Source organism: Littorina saxatilis, linkage group LG10 (assembly GCF_037325665.1).
Source record: "Littorina saxatilis isolate snail1 linkage group LG10, US_GU_Lsax_2.0, whole genome shotgun sequence".
Taxonomy (NCBI): Eukaryota; Metazoa; Mollusca; class Gastropoda; order Littorinimorpha; family Littorinidae; genus Littorina; species Littorina saxatilis.
This window is the reverse complement of record NC_090254.1, coordinates 15,455,394-15,475,884: the sequence shown is the minus strand read 5'-3', so window position 1 is coordinate 15,475,884 and position 20,491 is coordinate 15,455,394. Positions and strand designations below refer to the sequence as shown.

Below are 20,491 nucleotides of genomic sequence, written 5' to 3'. Positions count from 1 at the left end.
AGCAAGAAAAAACAAGTCGCGTAAGGCGAAAATACAATATTTAGTCAAGTAGCTGTCGAACTCACAGAATGAAACTGAACGCAATGCCATTTTTCAGCAAGACCGTATACTCGTAGCATCGTCAGTCCACCGCTCATGGCAAAGGCAGTGAAATTGACAAGAAGAGCGGGGTAGTAGTTGCGCTAAGAAGGATAGCACGCTTTTCTGTAACTTTCTGAGCGTGTTTTTAATCCAAACATATCATATCTATATGTTTTTGGAATCAGGAACCGACAAGGAATAAGATGAAAGTGTTTTTAAATTGATTTGGACAATTTAATTTTGATAATAGTTTTTATATATTTAATTTTCAGAGCTTGTTTTTAATCCGAATATAACATATTTATATGTTTTTGGAATCAGCAAATAATGGAGAATAAGATAAACGTAAATTTGGATCGTTTTATAAATTTTTATTTTTTTTTACAATTTTCAGATTTTTAATGACCAAAGTCATTAATTAATTTTTAAGCCACCAAGCTGAAATGCAATACCGAAGTCTGGGCTTCGTCGAAGATTACTTGACCAAAATTTCAACCAATTTGGTTGAAAAATGAGGGCGTGACAGTGCCGCCTCAACTTTCACGAAAAGCCGGATATGACGTCATTAAAGACATTTATCAAAAAAATGAAAAAAAACGTTCGGGGATATCATACCCAGGAACTCTCATGTCAAATTTCATAAAGATCGGTCCAGTAGTTTGGTCTGAATCGCTCTACACGCACGCACGCACGCACACACGCACACACATACACCACGACCCTCGTTTCGATTCCCCCTCGATGTTAAAATATTTAGTCAAAACTTGACTAAAAATAACAAGTCGCGTAAGGCGAAAATACAATATTTAGTCAAGTAGCTGTCGAACTCACAGAATGAAACTGAACGCAATGCCATTTTACTCGTAGCATCGTCAGTCCACCGCTCATGGCAAAGGCAGTGAAATTGACAAGAAGAGCGGGGTAGTAGTTGCGCTAAGAAGGATAGCACGCTTTTCTGTACCTCTCTTTGTTTTAACTTTCTGAGCGTGTTTTTAATCCAAACATATCATATCTATATGTTTTTGGAATCAGGAACCGACAAGGAATAAGATGAAAGTATTTTTAAATTGATTTGGACAATTTAATTTTGATAATAATTTTTATATATTTAATTTTCAGAGCTTGTTTTTAATCCGAATATAACATATTTATATGTTTTTGGAATCAGCAAATAATGGAGAATAAGATAAACGTAAATTTGGATCGTTTTATAAATTTTTATTTTTTTTTTACAATTTTCCGATTTTTAATGACCAAAGTCATTAATTAATTTTTAAGCCACCACGCTGAAATGCAATACCGAAGTCTGGGCTTCGTCGAAGATTACTTGACCAAAATTTCAACCAATTTGGTTGAAAAATGAGGGCGTGACAGTGCCGCCTCAACTTTTACGAAAAGCCGGATATGACGTCATCAAAGACATTTATCAAGAAAAAGAAAACAACGTTCGGGGATTTCATACCCAGGAACTCTCATGTCAAATTTCATAAAGATCGGTCCAGTAGTTTAGTCTGAATCGCTCTACACACACACCCACACGCACACGCACACACACACACACGCACGCACATACACCACGACCCTCGTTTCGATTCCCCCTCGATATTAAAATATTTAGTCAAAACTTGACTAAATATAAAAAGAAACAAGAAACAAACAAACAAAGAAACAAACAAAGAAGCGGAAAAGATTAATGAGCAAGGAGATGAATGATACTCACGTTTAGAGAATACCAAATGTTTGTATCAGTTGTGCTTTTTAAAAATAAAATAAAATTTCTTGAAATGTTGGTAAAACAATCCTTGACTAAGTCCGGACTCTGAAATTGCACGTCAGCTTCGAAGCTTTAAATTTGATAAATTGGTATGTTCATCAGAGTGGTGATAAAAAAATCAAATTTCGCTTACAGATTTAATAAGTATTGCATTGTGGGTTTTTTCAAATTATTTTTGAACCCACAAACGAATACATATTTTGTGTTTGGTTAAAAAACAAGCTTACAAATTCAGAAAATAGGTCGTATGCAAATTAAGTTCAGTAGGCTGGTGTTACTGAAACAATATAGTGTCAGCGCTCTCTGGGCTTAGATGTTTATTTGTCAACCTGTGGCTTTACTAGTCTCGGTGGGAAAAACGCAGTGCATACAGTTTTATTTAGTGAGTTTCAGAGCTTGACTAAATGTAAAGATTTTTTCTTCAAGCGACTTTTTTTTTTTTTTTGATCTCAGTTGCATGCAGGCTGCTTCAACCCTTTCTTTTTGTGTGTGTGTGTGTGTGTGTGTGTGTGTGTGTGTGTGTGTGTGTGTGTGTGTGTGTGTGTGTGTGTGTGTGTGTGTGTGTCTGTCTGTGCGTGTGTGTGTGTAGAGCGATTCAGAACAAACTACTGGACCGATCTTTATGAAATGTTACATGAGAGTTCCTGGGAATGATATCACCGGACGTTTTTTCTTTTTTTCGATAAATACTTTTGATGACGTCATATCCGGCTTGTTGTAAAAGTTGAGGCGACACTGTCACACCCTCATTTTTTAATCAAATTGATTGACATTTTTGTAAAGCAATCTTCGACGAAGGCCGGACTTCGGTATTGCATTTCAGCTTGGTGGCTTAAAAATTATTGAATGACTTTAGTCATTAAAAATCAAAAAATTGTAATTAAAGTGTTTGTTTTTTATAAAACGATCCAAACTTACATACATCTTATTCTTCATCAATTTCTGATTCCAAAACCATATAAATATGTTATATTTGGATTAAAAACAAGCTCTGAAAATTAAAAATATAAAAATTATGATCAAAATTAAATTTCCGAAATCGATTTAAAAACAATTTCATCTTATTCCTTGTCGGTTCCTGATTCCCAAAACATATAGATATGATATGTTTGGATTAAAAACACGCTCAGAAAGTTAAAACAAAGAGAGGGACAGAAAAGCGTGCTATGCAGCACAGCTAAACCACTACCGCGCTGAACAGGCTCGTCAGTTTCACTCCGTTTTGCACAAGCGGCGGACTACGGTCATTGTGAAAAAATGCAGTGCGTTCAGTTTCATTCTGTGAGGTCCACAGCTTGACTAAATGTAATTTTGCCTTACTTTGAATTTTGTTGTTGGCGGGGAGCATCCTTCTTCATTTTTTCCCCTGCTTTTTATATTAATGTTTCTACTTTAAATATACCTATATCATTAACAATACTATTTATAAATGTATTTTAAACAACTTTTTTATACAACAATTCCCTCTCTGAAAATCAATACAATATCCAGAGGGGAACCATATCTTTAAATACCAACACACATTTTGGCTATCACAATCAAATAACTCACATAACTTATTATTGCCTTGGAACTTTGTGAATTTTTAAACACGCCCCAAAAAACTTCCTTTACGGTAATGTTAATAATCATATTATATTTACAATTCACTTTATCCTCAACGCATTTCCAAATGGTGTTTTGTTGGTGTTTTTAAATTAAAATTTGAGTGTCTTCTTTGAGACTGAATGACTGACTGATATTTAATACACCAGGATAGAGGCTTTAGACACAACCGAACTGAACATCTAACAAGTCGCGTAAGGCGAAATTACTACATTAATTTAGTCAAGCTGTGGAACTCACAGAATGAAAGTGAACGCACTGCATTTTTTCACAATGACCGTAGTCTGCCGCTCGTGCATAACGCAGTAAAACTGACGAGACTGTTAAGCGCGGTGGTGGTTTCGCTGTGCTGCATAGCACGCTTTTCTGTACCTCTCTTCGTTTTAACTTTCTGAGCGTGTTTTTAATCCAAACATATCATATCTATATGTTTTTGGAATCAGGAACGGACAAGGAATAAGATGAAATTGTTTTTAAATCGATTTCGGAAATTTAAATCATAATTTTTATATTTTTAATTTTCATAGCTTGTTTTTAATCCAAATACAACATTTTTATATGTTTTTGGAATCAGAAAATGATGAAGAATACGATAAACGTAATTTTGGATCGTTTTATAAAAAATAGTTTTAAATACAAGTTTCAGATTTTTAATGACCAAAGTCATTAATTACATTTTAAGCCTCCAAGCTGAAATGCAATACCAAGGTCCGGCCTTTGTCGAAGATTGCTTGGCCAAAATGTCAATTAATTTGATTGAAAAATGAGGGTGTGACAGTGCCGCCTCAACTTTTACAAAATGCCGGGTATGACGTCATCAAAGACATTTATCGAAAAAATGAAAAAAACGTCTGGGGATATCATACCCAGGAACTCTCATGAAAAATTTCATAAAGATCGGTCCAGTAGTTTGGTCTGAATCGCTCTACACACCACGGCTGTTCCTAGCTTGTGTTTTAATGTGAGTTACAAATAGCCCAGCAGAGAGAATAGTTTGGCTGCAGCTGCAGCCAGCACACTGTTAAACCCAACTGCTTCTGCGCTATACTGGGAGATTGGCCTACTCAGTGCATAGCACCGAGAGAGCTACGAGCTGCTGGCGTTATCTCTGCTGTGGGGAGGGGTGCCACAAATAGCCTGCAGCTAAAGTAGCAGAAATGAAGCCCTGTGAATAGCCGTGTACACACACACACACACACACACACACACACACACACACACACACACACACACACACACACACACACACCACGACCCTCGTCTCGATTCCCCCCTCTATGTTAAAACATTTAGTCAAAACTTGACTAAATGTAAAAAGAAATCAGAAACAAGTTTGTGCTTGACACAGCAGTGAGTGTTTACGAGTTCTTTCAAGATTCCTATTGAACAGAATGCAAGTCAAAAGAATTGTTCATTCCATGGCAGATAGAGACACGATACAAAGATCGTCGCCATTCATGTTGACACGCTTGAAAAACCACCAGCCATGCCCGTTTCTTTTGTTCAGTCTTGTGCAGCTTTTAACGAATTTCACAGACAGGAACGCATTCATTCATTTGATGTTGAAAGCATGCATTCGCTATCTCAATGGCACTATAGTCACCGTGGTATCAAAAAAAATATCGATTTAAGTTTAGTGTCACTAGCGTGTTCAGACGTTAAAATGTTAAGAACTTCCTTTTTTGAGCCCTAATACCACAATGCCTGAATGAAGCAACAGCCAATAATAAATGGATATTAAAAACTGATCAGAACCAGGCAGTGTTCTATCATCAAAGATGTTTACTTCTCCAACGTTAAAATGTCAAGAACTTCCTCCTTTGGGCGTTATTATCCTCCTTCAAACTGCAACCACTAAACAATGGATATTAACAACTGATCAGAACCAGGCAGTTTTCTATCACAAAAGATGTTTTCTTCCCCAAAATTTTAAATGTCAAGAACTTCCTCCTTTATTTAATTTGGGCGGTATCATTCTCCTTCAAGTAACAGCAAATAAACAATGGATATTGAAAACTGATCGGGACCAAGCAGTAGTCGATCATCATTGTTCCACGAACGCCTTTGGTGACTTTTTAGAATCAATTTGTTATCAATGTAGTTGCCACCCTTGCGGCAGTAACAATTTTCGCCTTCTCTTTGGATGCTTCGTTGTTGTTGATGTTGTTGTTGTTGTTGTTGTTGTTGATGTTGTTGGTGATGTTGTTGTTGTTGTTGTTGTTGTTGTTGTTGGTGGTGTTGTTGTTGTTGTTGTATTGTAGAGGATGGGTGGACGGGGGGGGGGGGACGCGGGTTAGGGGGAAGAATTTACCCGATGCTCCCCAGCATGTCGTAAGAGGCGACTAACGGATTCTGTTTCTCCTTTTACCCTTGTTAAGTGTTTCTTGTATAGAATATAGTCAATTTTTGAAAAGATTTTAGTCAAGCAGTATGTAAGAAATGTTAAGTCCTTTGTACTGGAAACTTGCATTCTCCCAGTAAGGTAATATATTGTACTACGTTGCAAGCCCCTGGAGCAAATTTTTGATTAGTGCTTTTGTGAACAAGAAACAATTGACAAGTGGCTCTATCCCCTCTCCCCCCTTTCTCCGTCGCGATATAAAAAACGCTCGCGCTGGACCCGAGTACTCTTCAGACTGGCTCGCTCCCCCAGTATGAAAGTTTTTGTCTTGTGCACGTTTAAGACCAAGTGATTGCTCTGTGTGAATTACAGGCATTCCCTTTGCTATATAACTACATTGCATGCGAGCCGAGGATGTGCGTGGTGACTGGCCTTTCTCTTTTACTTGATCACAGTGAAAAATATACTGCCGACCCTCCCACGAAGTTCTTTTACTGTCCTGGCTCGCGGATTCTTGCATTTATCACGCCCCAGGTAGTTTTACCAAATTCTTTAATGTAAAGTGAAGGTAAAAGACTGAAACATATGTAAACAAAGGAAACCATAAGAAAAAATACAAATTAATATGAAAAGAATCAAAACACAAAATCGCGACCTCTAAACCACCGCAGTCGCGACCGAGCAACCAACGCTTGGTATAAAAATGGGGTACACAAAAATCAAATTATTCAAACACACAACGCGCAAAGCCTGGCAAATCGTCTCGCATGCGATACGCATGCTTTTTATGACGCTATAATTATTTCTCGTCACTGTGTGACGCGTTCGTCTGTTCTATCAGCTCAAAGGCTGCGTGTTGCCCTGCCGGTGTGAATTCCTCCCACCGCCAAGTCGTTTTTGTGGTTTATTTCGCATTTAGGTCCCAGGTAACATTATGAAGTTTTAATACGATCAATCGGACCTATTATCAAGTTAGTGTATCAACTTTTGAGCGAACTGCGCCCAGTAGTTTCCCAGCAATAAGCTGTTAAGTCGAGACAGACACACACACAGACAGACACACAATTAAAGTCTGTTGAGCCCAAGTACTAGCGTACTCGGGGATATAACCTTTGTGGTTGAAAACGACGTTAAACATCAAATAAAGAAAAAAAGAAAAAAACGGGGGGGGGGGCAGTATTGCCTCAAATACTGTGTATATGCTATTAAGAACTACCTCAATCGATTACAGTGAAAACCATCATCAAGAGATGCATGCAACTACCGCCACTACAAACAGCAACGTACGACTTATTTAATTGACAGCTGCCCGAGCATGAACACCAACGGTGAAAAAACAGAACAAAACGACGGAAACATCAACAGCAGCAATAACAACAGATGACCAAAAACAAAACTCCCAAACCACTGCCAAATTATGGCAAATATTGTAACTTATCAACAAAGAAAGTTGGCACTTGTTTAACCAAATTGGATACCATCAATACATGATGAATTGAAAAGCACTGGGCGGGGATGTAGCTCAGTCGGTAGCGCGCTGGATTTGTATCCAGTTGGCCGCTGTCAGCGTGAGTTCGTCCCCACGTTCGGCGAGCGATTTATTTCTCAGAGTCAACTTTGTGTGCAGACTCTCCTCGGTGTCCGAACACCCCCGTGTGTACACGCAAGCACAAGACCAAGTGCGCACGAAAAAGATCCTATAATCCATGTCAGAGTTCGGTGGATTATAGAAACACGAAAATACCCAGCATGCTTCTTCCGAAAACGGCGTATGGCTGCCTAAATGGCGGGGTAAAAAACGGTCATACACGTAAACTTCCACTCGTGAAAACAACACGAGTGTACGTGGGAGTTTCAGCCCACGAACGCAGAAGAAGAAGGAGAAGAAGAAAAGCACTGACGACGGGAACAACAGTCTCAACGAAATACACCACTCAGCGGAAACACTCACCAACTACAACCCCTATCACTATCACAACAACCAGAACACCAACAGGTTATTTGTTCTGTTATTCTCTCGGTGACCATAGGAACTTTGGGCAAGGCGTATTGGGATTTTTGGTCTGGGTACTTATTTTCCGATGAGGTACACTTTTGATTCCAGTCCATTAGTATATATAGCTCATTTGAACCCCTTCAGTAATTGGATGTTCAGTGACAAACAGTCACTAGAAGAAGGCAATTGTAGACAGGATCAGGACATGTTCAAGTGAGGAATGCGTGCACGTCATTGATAACCCGATATGGTCCAATTGTTAGACTAACGGATGAAGAGAATCTTAGACATTTTATTTGTGGTGTTTTTTTTTTCTTCTTCTTCTCCTTTTTGTTTCTAATGAATGGTTGTTTGCCCCAACTTATCTTATTATATGTATTCAAACACTAGAAATAAACCTTGTCTTGCCAAGGCCCCGCATTGATTTGTTTAAAACTAGTTTTTTCCTATTCCGGTGCATACCTTTCGAATTCACAACCTGTAACGATCAAGTCGTGTCTGTCATTATCTTCTTTTAAAAGACAGCTCCGAAAACACCTCTCTAACGACTAAGTCGGTATGTGAGTGTGTGTGACGATGCGTGTATGAGAGCGTGTTTTGTATGCTTCCATTAACAAACACCATTGTGTTACAAATTATTTTACAAATAAGTGTCATCTTTTTCTGAAATGTTGTGCCATTGTATTTATTCATGTTCTGTCTTATTGTATTTTTATGATTTTGATGGTTTGTTTTATCATTGCCCTTTAGGATGTTGTTGTTGAATGTTCTCTTTTGCTTTAGATTACTTGTTGATGACGTTTTTGTTTTATTTGTTTGTTTGTTTGTATTCAAGTGTGGACCTAATGCTATTATCCTTTTGTAATAACGTTTTCGAGTTCTAGTTCTCTCTTCTAGGTTGGAAGATGAGGCATCGCCTGAAACCTTTATCCCTTTGTATTAAAGTTTTGAATCTGAATCTGAATCTATCTCTCTTTTACACACTCACACACAGCCATATGCTAGATATTTGGGGGATTATATTGTCTTAGAAGAAAGTGATTGTGTGTGTCTTTCTCTCTGTCCCTCACACACACACACACACACGCACACACGAGCTCACACACACACACACACACACGAGCTCACACACACACAAACACACACGAGCTCACACACACTCACCAGGGGCGGATCACATCATTTTTAGTGGGGGGGGGGGGGTCAAATTTTTTTTTAGGGTCAATTCGACGACGCGAAGTGATTAGTTGAGGGCGTACAGCGTTCGAACCTTCTTGGGGGCTCCGGGGGCATGCCCCCCCCCCTCCCGAACGTATTTGATACAGACAAGGAAAATGGAGCAAACTGGTGCAATCTGAGCCAAGAAACTTCCCCTAATACACCTTCCAAACATTACATTTAAGAAGACAAATTTAGATCAAAACAAGAATAATTGACCGATCTGGTGTAACCTGAGCCAACAAATTACCAAACTACTTTCTTAAATCGCCACTTAGAAAAGAAAGGCCGGCTCCTAGGGGGGTACTGGGGCAAGCCCCCCCCCGGAAAAAAATTGATAAAAATCAAGGAAAATGGATTAATCTGGTGCAATCTGGACTATAAGTTTTTCTTTATTTAAAAAGAAAAATCTTTATTTTTCTTCTTTTTATAATTTTATTTTAGGCTAGGGGGGGGGGTCCGAAAAACCCGGACCCCCCCCCCTGGATCCGCCCCTACACACACACACACACACACACACAAACAAGCACATCCACACACACACATCAAGGTCGATTATCTCTCATTTGATGACACGACCGTGTGAACAACTCCAAGGAGATCACCAACTAGAGGACATGACACGGTCGTGTCATCAAATAGTAGATACTCGACCTTGGTGTGTGTGTGTGTGTGTGTGTGTGTGTGTGTGTGTGTGTGTGTGTGTGTGTGTGTGATGGACAGAGAGAGAGAGAGAGACCCCCCCCCCTGCATGGATTTTAACAGCTATCTAGTCTAATTGCTCCTGTCATGGCACGCGCACTCAAAAATTGGAATACATGCTACAAGGACAAAAATAAATAAATAAATAAAGACAAAGATAAAATACAGGACCTGTATTCATTATCTATTTTTGCAGTAGACATACAATGTCTGTTTTACCTTCTTGAATAGAAATGTTGAGTTTATAAATATATGCATCTGGCGAGCAGGCGGTGTAACTGAGATGTTATATAAGTGGGGGGAAGGGGGGTGTTAGACAAATACCAACAGACATTTTATGTCAATGACAATGGTAAATAACATGCGTGTCGTTATACTGATGATAAGTATGGGATTACATAATCGTGTGCTATCGCCTGTTTTTCCTGTCTGGCATTATGTTTGCTCAGTAGTCAAGACATTGAAAAAATCTTCATATCAATGTCGATTTGTTGAAGAGGCATAATTGATTTGTTTATGAACTCTTTAACATTAACATTGGTCCCAGTGGCAAAAATTGCTTGAATGTCAATATGCCTCAGATTTGTTAAAATTCGATTCAAATCGGTGATTTTTAGTTCTGTCTGAAAGTGAAGTGAATGAAAAATGGACATGGAAAATCTATTTCTAGTAACAACGTCATAGTGTCTCGTGATTCTTCAGGCAATTTCATGTTAATCTGATGCATACCATATTAGAATTTATTTAAATTCTGAACAAAATGATACACAACACAAAAATATGCGACCAGAACTGCATTCTCGATGACCATTTGAAAAAAAAATCAAAACAAGACAAGACAAGTCAAGATAAATTCTTTATTTACGAAGGTAATGCATACACAAACAGCGCTTGTCCACGAGATGGACTTATGTAATGATAATACGTTTTAAATATAGCGATCAAATAATCAACACAAACAAACAAACAACTAGCCAATCAAACAAACAAACACAAATATACATAGAGACGAACATAATACATTTTTATCAAGTGCATAATGAAAACAAGTTTCGAGCAAGCAAGAACACGTAAATTAACGAGAGAGAGAAAAACATCTCCGTGAATTGAGGAACAAAGGGAACAACTACGTCACAAGTAATAATCATATGCAGCACCTTTACGTAAGACATTCCATAAATCAATGAGGTACATTTACCTACTGAAACACGTGAAAGGTAAAATCAAACAAGACATCCGAAATATAAACATGTTCAGGCTAAGTGAGAACGAAGGGTGCCATGACTAAGGAATGAAACATATCTGTTTGTAAAAGTCTTTACCTTGACGGAATGCATTAGAACGCTTGGAAATGAATTCCAAAGATCTAAAAAAACAAGATAAATATCGAGAACTGTTGTTGACCCGTGATTTGTACAAATGTAAAACATTTCACAAATTGCGGGGCGCGCCCCGTGATTTGTAACAATTGTTTTACAAATCACGCGGCGCCACGTAATTTGTCATATGTTTTACAAATCACATAAATGCGCCAGATATTTTCTTGTCATCTCGAAAGTCCAGGGATCTATTAGCTTGGTGGTAATTACGATGTTGATACATTTTTTGAGAACTCGCGTGCACATGTTTGTGACGGACACACCGACAGACAGACAAATCTGCGCTTATCACGCTTCGAAATCGAAATATAAAAAAAATAGCATGTGCAGATTTACTCACACACTTTCATTTTCATATGCATTTTTGGCCTGGGATCCCTTTGTGGTTGACTGGGCTCTAAACAACAAATATTAATAATAATAAAAGGCATGTATTACTTTGTGGAATGCGATTCTTTTTCATTTTTACAAATCGTGGTTTTAGGCTCGACGTAATTTGTAAAATGTGTTTACATTTTTACAAATCCCGGGTTAACAACTGTTGAGAGTTCTGCTGGCATATTTCATGATCCGCAAACGTCGACCAATATTTTCAAACCCACTGAGATTCAGTGTGTATCCTCCACATCACACAACAACAACAACAACGTACACACACACACACACACACACACACACACACACACACACACACACACACACACACACACACACACACACACACACACACACACACAAAACCTCTGCCAGACTTGTTGTAGGCTGTGAAAGTTAATGTGGCAAATAGTGAAACAAGCGTTGCCACTAATGAGTGGAACAAGGCAATCATGGCGTAAAAGTGAATGATGAGCTGCTGGATCCCACGGGCACATAATGCAAAAATAAAGGCTCTATTCTCCATGCAAGACATACAGTCGTTGAAGAAATGACGGTATGACAAAACCGACAGTAATGCAGAAGTAAATAGTCTATTATCTATACAAGAAAATAGTTGAGGGAATAATGCTATGACAATATTGACAGAAAATAAAGAAATGAAGTTTTTACGAACATGACCCCGCTCTGACCCCATCCGAGATAACATCAATGTTAATTTTTGGGGGATGGACACATATGAATCCTAAGACTCACCATTTATAGGCTCTTATTCAGGTGAGTCAAAAATGGATGTAAGAGTGTGTGTGGGTGTGTGTGTGTGTGTGTGTGTGTGTGTGTGTGTGTGTGTGTGTGTGTGTGTGTGTGTGTGTGTGTGTGTATGTGTGTGTGTGTGTGTGTGTGTGTGTGTGTGTGTGTGTGTGTGGTGGCTATACCTCAGAGATGGCAATATATGAGACAGGAACAAGACAGCGCATGCACACGGCAAAGGAGACGCAGATGTGCATCTTTTTTTCAGTTGCTTGACTCATTGTTTCCTTTCTCAGGTTATGAACCTCCCTTGAATACAGTATATATAGTGCAAGGCCAGTTCAGTGCCTAGTGTTCACATGTAGCAAGCACATAATGCCAATAATATTAGAAACTCTCTTTTGCTCCTATGAGGAGACGAACTGACGAAGGAAAAAATAACCAGAAAGTTCAGGAAATTTCTAGAAGCAACGGGATGTAATTATTACTTTAGTAAATCCAAAAACAAAGAGACTGCCAACGTTCCAAAATTCAGAATAAAAAAAACAAGAAAGGTAGGTTGTTGGAACGTTTGTTATTGACAAAACAATACAAAATATCGAAATATCTGTGAATGTATTGTTTTGTCAATAACAAACGTTCCAACAACCTACCGTATTATTACTTTAATATCCATTGAAGGGAGGTAACTCTGTTCATGCAGGCATGCATAATCATTTTCATAGAATGTACTGAGTCGAAGTTAGACCTGCTGCTTAATATTATTATCTAGACGTTTGCCAGGGAAGGAAGATAACTCATGTCAGTTGTTTTAGTTTGAGCAATAAAAGGTAATATGATGTTGACAGTAATATTTTAACATTGTCCCCCAGTCGTTTGATCCAAATGTATAAGCTCACTCTTGCATCTATTCTTATCTTTATTGGAATAAGATTCTAGAAGTTTCTTAGAGAGGAGAGAGCAAGGGAAGTAACTCATTTCCCCAAATTTGGAGTTTTCCTTTCCTATTTTTCTTTTATTCCTGGTTCTTTGATATAAAATTCCGAAAAGTGTGATGATGGTTCTTGGAATAAATTCGAAAGGGCTCTGCTAATACCCCGGGCGAAGCCGGGTCCTGTCTGCTAGTAATCAGAAATAACGGGGTATATTCTCTGTACAAGACAGCCTGGTTCACAATCGCCAAGCAATAACGCTACCGCAACATATACAGTTCAGGGCCAAAGATACGGCATTTCACAAGGAGCGGCTGAAACTAGTTTCTTTCGTCGCTGGACTATTAGGAGCATACTGCCCAACCAAACGTGACCAAGGCAACCCTCTCCTAACTTGCTTGCAGATCAGGTCCAGCCAGAACTGGCGCACGGCGGCGTCGCGTGCCGTGAAGATGGCGAAGATGAGAATCCCCTGAAAGGCGGCGGTGCAAGTGAACAAATACTGGAACACCAGGCGCGCGTCCTCGATGGCAAAGAAGGCAAAAACCCAACTCAGACCTGTGGTGGGAAACATAAGACACAAAACAACAGTACAATAAGGCCTAAAAAATAAATAGGTGTGGTTACGGTAACCCGACCTACCCTATTTTTAGGGGCCGACCCTATAACTTTTTATTACATTTGTCAAAACAAAACAAAAAACACAAGAAAACGAGTGCAGAAAACGCAATGAAAGCGAAAGCGCCCGAGTCGCACACTTATTTCCCTGTCAAGTAGGTTTAATTTGTACACATTAGAAAAAAATGTTAAAAAAAAAAAGTGATTGCCTACCTTCCTACCCTATTTTTTTTTGGCTATGTTACCGTAACCACACCTATTTTTTGTTTTGGCCTAAAAGCAACAAGAGGAGCTGCATTGTTCATTCACATGTATCCAGTGGAGATGAGAATTCTAGTTTTCCCTAGTGCAAACTGGAATTCCAATCTCCACTGGTGCGATTCAGAATCTCACTGGATTCTCATTTCCACTGTGACATTTATATCTAAACAAAAATCCGTTTTCTCGGGTAAACAATGATGAAAACCATGAGCTGTCTGGGCTTAAGTTTAGGTTACAGTTACAAAATGAATCCATCCGAAAATGTTCACTTTGCTAAGAAAACAACTAAGCCGTCGTATTTCTGTATGGTTCCTAGTGGACGGATGCTCTGGATATCACTATCACCCCTTTGTGCTGGTTAACATTAGCACTTTACTAGGAAGGTGCCTTGGACATGGCAAGTTGTCCTCTATATATCTACACCATCCCGCTAACCATTACACACTTGTAGACTTTCATGTTCAGTAATGTTAACACACTAATAAATTCCAGCTGAAGACATTTAGACGCAATCTATCTATTCAAGTTAAACTGATTATTATCTCGTCTGAGAACGAAGTTGTGCAGTTATAAAGAGAGATTTACATAAGTAACATACATGTTAATTATAGGACCACTTTTAAGTTGTATTACACGATCCTAAATTGGTATTCTTTCATTTGAAACTAGAGTGGTGTTATGTTTCTTTCTCACCCAGCACGACGAAGCTGGCGATAGAAGCCCGGATGCTGATGACGTTGTAGCTGGTGCCACCATGGGACATGTCACGCCGACGACAGATGCTGACGACGATGAGAACGTAGAGAACGATGTTGGCGCTGACCATGATGGCAATAGGGGCCAGGAAGGCGTAGTAGAACGGCGTGCGAGACATCCAGCAGCTTTGAATAAGAACATTCAGATGATACAACGGAACCCCAATCTGAAGACCTCTATGAAGCTGAGAAAATCAGATCTAAAGAAAGGAGGGAGTCTTAAAATGGGGATGCATTTACAGAGGTTATGAACAGAAAGTCTGAGAACAAAAGTAGTGGTAAGTGTCCTTCAAAAAGAGTTATGCAAAAGACGTCAGGGAGAGTACTTGTTACTTCTCTTCAAACGGATAAGCTGTTGAGCCTCTGAATAAATGTTTTTGTAACTTGGCACAGATGCAGTGGCACAATCACTTGCGAAACACACACCGTTGCACATTTTTCTTCGTGTTGTTACGAACGTTCACAAATGTAACGGAAAATCGTCACAACGTCTATTCTCATGTCCTGTTTGCTCTACGTTATAGTGTGCATACAGAAGAGGATCTTTGTCATCGTCCTGTATAAGTTCAAGAGGCTGCTCCGTACAGTTTCAGATTTATTGCATACCGGCTGCAGCTACCCAGCAAAAACATCATTACAAACTAGGATGTCTTGCCGTCTTCCAAACTTGCTATCACTCTCTTTCTCACGTTAGATCAGCCTGGCTGAGTGGCAGATGTAAATGAAATGGGTATGCCAACAAAGAAACACACTGATGTAAACATTTGAAATATCGTTCAGTTTTTATAACATTTTTGACAGCTTAAAGTGAACCATGCCGTCAAAAAACGTCATGTTGAGGGTAGGTGTGGTATAAGCACAAGTTACGTACGTAATACCCTCATACTGTTCTAATCAAGTAAAACTATTTTGAGCAGAAAAGGTCTTTAAATAATTATGTTTCTGGCCAAAACACAGCTATCGAACTAGGGGGGTATACCACTGGGAAAAAAGCATTAACTTTTTGTGTTCAGCGTACCAGGAGTGTGGCATTACATGTTTTGCCCGTGAAAAATGGCATGTTACTATCTTTATCTAACTTTTTTGTTCTAGTAAAAATAGCATAAATGATTATTTGTCTCTTGAACACGACAAGTTACTATTTTCCACATGGTGAAATGGCATATAGCTAACTCCTCCTCCCCTCCCCTACCCCCCTCTACGAAACAAGCAGAACGTAGTACCTTTCCAAACAAACAAAGACGTAACTTACTATTGTTCCCCACCATTGTAGAGGTTGACATCAATAGACAATGTGATGATTACTGGAATCAGAGGAAGACCTGCGCATAGATTAACATAGTAAATAGCATTTTGTAAACACACATATTAAGAGTCATTGGTGAACAAAAAGGAACAAACGATTCAAATAAGATGTGGACTGGGTGGCCGAGTGGTAACGCACTTGCGCTCGGAAGCGAGAGGTTGCGAGTTCGACCCTGGGTCAGGGCGTTAGCAATTTTTCTCCCCCCTTTCCTAACCTAGGTGGTGGGTTCAAGTGCTAGTCTTTCGGATGAGACGAAAAACCGAGGTCCCTTCGTGTACACTACATTGGGGTGTGCACGTTAAAGATCCCACGATTGACAAAAGGGTCTTTCCTGGCAAAATTGTATAGGCATAGATAAAAATGTCCACCAAATACCCGTTTGACTTGGAATAATAGGCCGTGAAAAGTAAATATTCGCCGTAATGGCTTGAGGTTTACTGGCCGATGTGAATGCGTTATATATTGTGTGTAAAAAATGTCTGTTTGTCTGTCTGTCTGTAAAAAATTCCATTTAAAACGGCAGAAATTAATATGTAAAGCGCGGAGAGCACAGTTAATTGTGGTTCGCGCTATATAAGCTCTCATAATAAATAAATAAATAAATAAATAAACATGCACTAGTGTAACCGATTGCCCGAAGCACAAGATTTACCTTTGGAGGCAAAGCCACTCAAACAGAAGACAGTATGAATAATGAATAGCCCTATTAATACTATAGTGGGTCTGCAAAGGTTCCCAAGATCACACCAGGAGACAGCAGCAGTTAGACCCTATCACAAACAGAACTCTACAATTCACAGGTGATTTACCGCACGCCGTTCGGGTCATGCAAATTAAGGTTACTCTTACATATCAAGGTGTATGTTCTGCCCAGCCAATCAGCTGCCTCGGTTTGCAAGTTCGATCAATCAAGGCATACACCTTATTCCCGAGAACCTTTACGCCGCACTCCGCCTCAGATGAGATTTACAGAACGATGGAATCTTTCACGAAATAAGCAATTCTAACCTTATGGAACACACTTGCACCAGCATTTAACATCACTAAATGACACAGTTCGTTTGAATGGCTATTTAGCATGCATAAACCACACACCAGTTCTCGTTATTGATTTCACCCCTGAGCGATCGTGGACCCGTGTGACCCACTTTCCTTTTTTCACATACGTGATGAATTAAGTCGTCAGTTTGTGGTTTCAATGCGACTCGCTGTATCTGCAATATCACGTTATTGGGTACCTCTAAATCTAAAATGAAACAAACGACTGCGTGTGGCACGAACTGAGCAGTGGCGGTTGACCGTTCAACGAAACTGGCGATATGCAGAACATTATTATGCTTGGGCAAACACGACCTTGCATGACTTGCTTCCGGGCTCCCTTTTTTTAAACTTTCAACAATTGTACTGATCTTGTCTTGATGAAAAAATAATCATTTTATGATTAAAGAATGTTTGTCTCCCATGCTGTCAATTTATTGTTTAGATTTTAAAAGTTAGTTCTAGCGCCAAAACGAGGCTTCTGATTTGTTTTATAGTACATCCTTTTCTAACTGCATGAAATTAATTGTTTGAAAATGTCTTACTCTCAACGTTAAGCAGCCAGGATGCTCCCAAGCGGTAAGCGTTCAAATGGAAGTAGGTTTGTACTGTCTGTAAAAGCTCGGGAGGCTCAGGGGTCAGAAACAGAAGGTTTACGGGAGGCGGAGTGAGGCTTTAATCAAAATCAAGCTTGAGCTTGGGCCTCTGTGACCACGTCCCTCACAGCGTAACTTGTAAATGGCGGACATCGTCAGAACGTCGATTTCTTTACTAGGATACCAAGGAGTCATACTGGGTGTTTGCTACGGTAGAGAACCTCAGATACAACTGACAAGTATTTTTAGAATGAGCGAGAAAAATGTGCTTCGTCAAAAACCGTCTACTCGTGTGCAGTGAATTTCACCAGTGCAGTTTAGCCGTCGCATGCAAAGGATTGCTAAGATTGTACACACACACACACACACACACACACACACACACACACACACACACACACACACACACACACACACACACACACACACACACACACACACACACTCACACACACACACACACTCACACACACACACACACTCACACACACACACACACACACACACACACACACACACACACACACACACACACACAAGAAGCAAACCAACAACTACATAACAGCAACAACACATAATAACGTACCCCAGGCTGGTAAAGCCGTTTTTAACATGTATCTGCTGAATCTCCCGACCCTTGCTTTGAACTGAAGGAAAAGCAGGATGCCCTCTATCACCATCCACATGAAAGACACCAGGATCAAATAGTGCAGCAACGCTGCCACCAAGACACAGCTCACGTGACCATGCCCGCGCGAGAATCCCGCCAGGAACGTGACCCATGATAGAAGTAGGGCCAGCGCCAAGTTGAACAAGGTCTGCTGGGAGTTACTGCTGTGTAACTTCCTGTGGACAGAAACGATTGTTTGAATGTATCCCTTGCTCCGCTTTGAGTTTACCTGACTATTTGTCACTCAGCAGACAGAAGAGATGAGATGGGATGAGATGAGACGACATATGTGATGCATGAGACGAGACGAGATGGGATGAGACGAGATGGGATGATAATGGATAAGATTATTCGGGATGGGGCGAGACGGGACGGTAATTATGATAGTTGATGAGATGAGATCCGATTTAGATACGCCTGGAAGAAATGAGATGGGATGGATAGATGAGATCAGATTTGTGGAAATGAGATGTGATCGGTTTGAGATGAGATTTGATCATGCAATACAATGCCAGAAAAAATAAATAAAATAAATAAAAGTCTCGGTGAAACACTCAAACTTAATAGAAATTAATCGTTGGAAACTGTTGACAAACTTGTTGCACAGTGGGAGAAGGTGACCATGGAACTGTAATGGCAATTTCCGCAAATTTTCAGAAGAAAGCGAATCCCAGCAAACTCCATAACCAATTTTTGATTTTACATTTACTAGCATTAATGCAATGAATCCCACGAACTTAAAACCAGAACAATGAATTACACTTACTCAATATCAATAAAATGTTATCACACTTACTTGATAACAATGAAATGTATCACAATTATTTGATACCAATGAAAAATATATCACACTTTCTTGATCTTCAATACATCACTCAAACCTTTGGAATTATTTAAAATGAATAAAATACAAGATTTACGAGTTCAGAAATTAAAACAAGTTTGAAAAACTAAAACAAAATATTTTTGAAATTTCTTGCCAACTAGGCGTTTCGAACCCGTGACCGCCGTGTTCGTGGGCGAGCACACTACCACAAAGTCAATCTGGCACACAATTCTCGGGGTGAAAATAGAATTGTCAACTTCGTACGTTACACGTGAGTTCTCCAGGATGTGTCGACGCCTTTGTTTCCGAGTTTCTCCGTTCGTATTTGTGTAATGTTCGTTCTGTCGATCTCACTCGAGGTACGTTAAGTTGATGACTGACCCTATGGGTATGCGCCCGTTTACTTCGTATGGAAAGCAATTTTAAGTAGCGTTAATTTCAAGTGTGACCGACACTATGTTGTGGTCCGGCTCCGAAAAGCATTGACCAATCGCCGAAAGGCTCTGACGTCATTTCTCAAAAGGATTTATCTGCCCAGAATTCAATATTGTTGATGACATACAAAGGATTTAGTTCGGGACGACGACGCCCTATGGTCGATGTATTATGTAAAGGGAAGCAAGCGGTTAAAAACGGGCGTCGACAGAGCCAATTCTTCTTCTGCGTTCGATGTTGGTGGCCGTGCTAGATCCTCAGACCAGTGGCTGCCAGGAAGTCCGCAGTCTTGCGCAGTTCGTCGGCAGGACCCCAGAGTTTGGCTCCAACACTGGTCTCTTCTTGCCAGAACTTCTGGCGTATTGTCTCTAGATGGGGGCAGTTCTGGAGAATGTGCTCCGGAGTTTGCTCTTCCGAGCCACATTCACAGTGTGCGTCATCCGCAAGGCCCAGTCTCTTGAGGTGTTTCTTCAGTCCACAGTGCCCTGTCCTTAGACGGAAAATGGTGGTTTGGCTTCTCCGGTCTAGTTTGTTGATGGGGTCTTCCTGTGGGTTGTAGTCTCCGTTTCTCTTTTTCCAGTTTTCTTTCTTCTTCCGTTGTAGAAGAGTCTTGGCTTCTTTGTACGAGGTGGAGTTGTGTGGTTGGGGAAGTCTCGCACCTCCTTTTGCCAGCCTGTCCACTTCTTCATTGCCGGCAATGCCGACATGAGCCGGTATCCACTGGAGCACCACCTTGTTGTGTTGAGACAGGGTGCTGAGGCAGTTGTCGAGTTGCCTGGTGGGGAGGTCAGTGGGGCCAGACAGAAGGGACTGGAGGGCGGACAGGGAGTCAG

The 20,491-nt window shown here is 40.0% G+C and overlaps 1 protein-coding gene across 1 annotated transcript in view; it reads right to left on the bottom strand.

Moving 5' to 3' along the window:
• Positions 1-10,560: 10,560 nt before the first annotated feature.
• The window catches only part of LOC138978253 (adhesion G-protein coupled receptor G7-like), a 43,982-nt gene continuing 34,051 nt past the window's right edge, over positions 10,561-20,491 (bottom strand). The window contains exons 14-17 of the mRNA XM_070350920.1: positions 18,314-18,573; positions 16,040-16,109; positions 14,726-14,913; positions 10,561-13,711 (exon numbers count right to left, since the gene is read on the bottom strand). Coding sequence (XP_070207021.1) covers positions 13,455-13,711; positions 14,726-14,913; positions 16,040-16,109; positions 18,314-18,573 — 775 coding nt within the window. The 3' untranslated portion in view covers positions 10,561-13,454. The remainder of the gene's footprint in view (positions 13,712-14,725; positions 14,914-16,039; positions 16,110-18,313; positions 18,574-20,491) is intronic.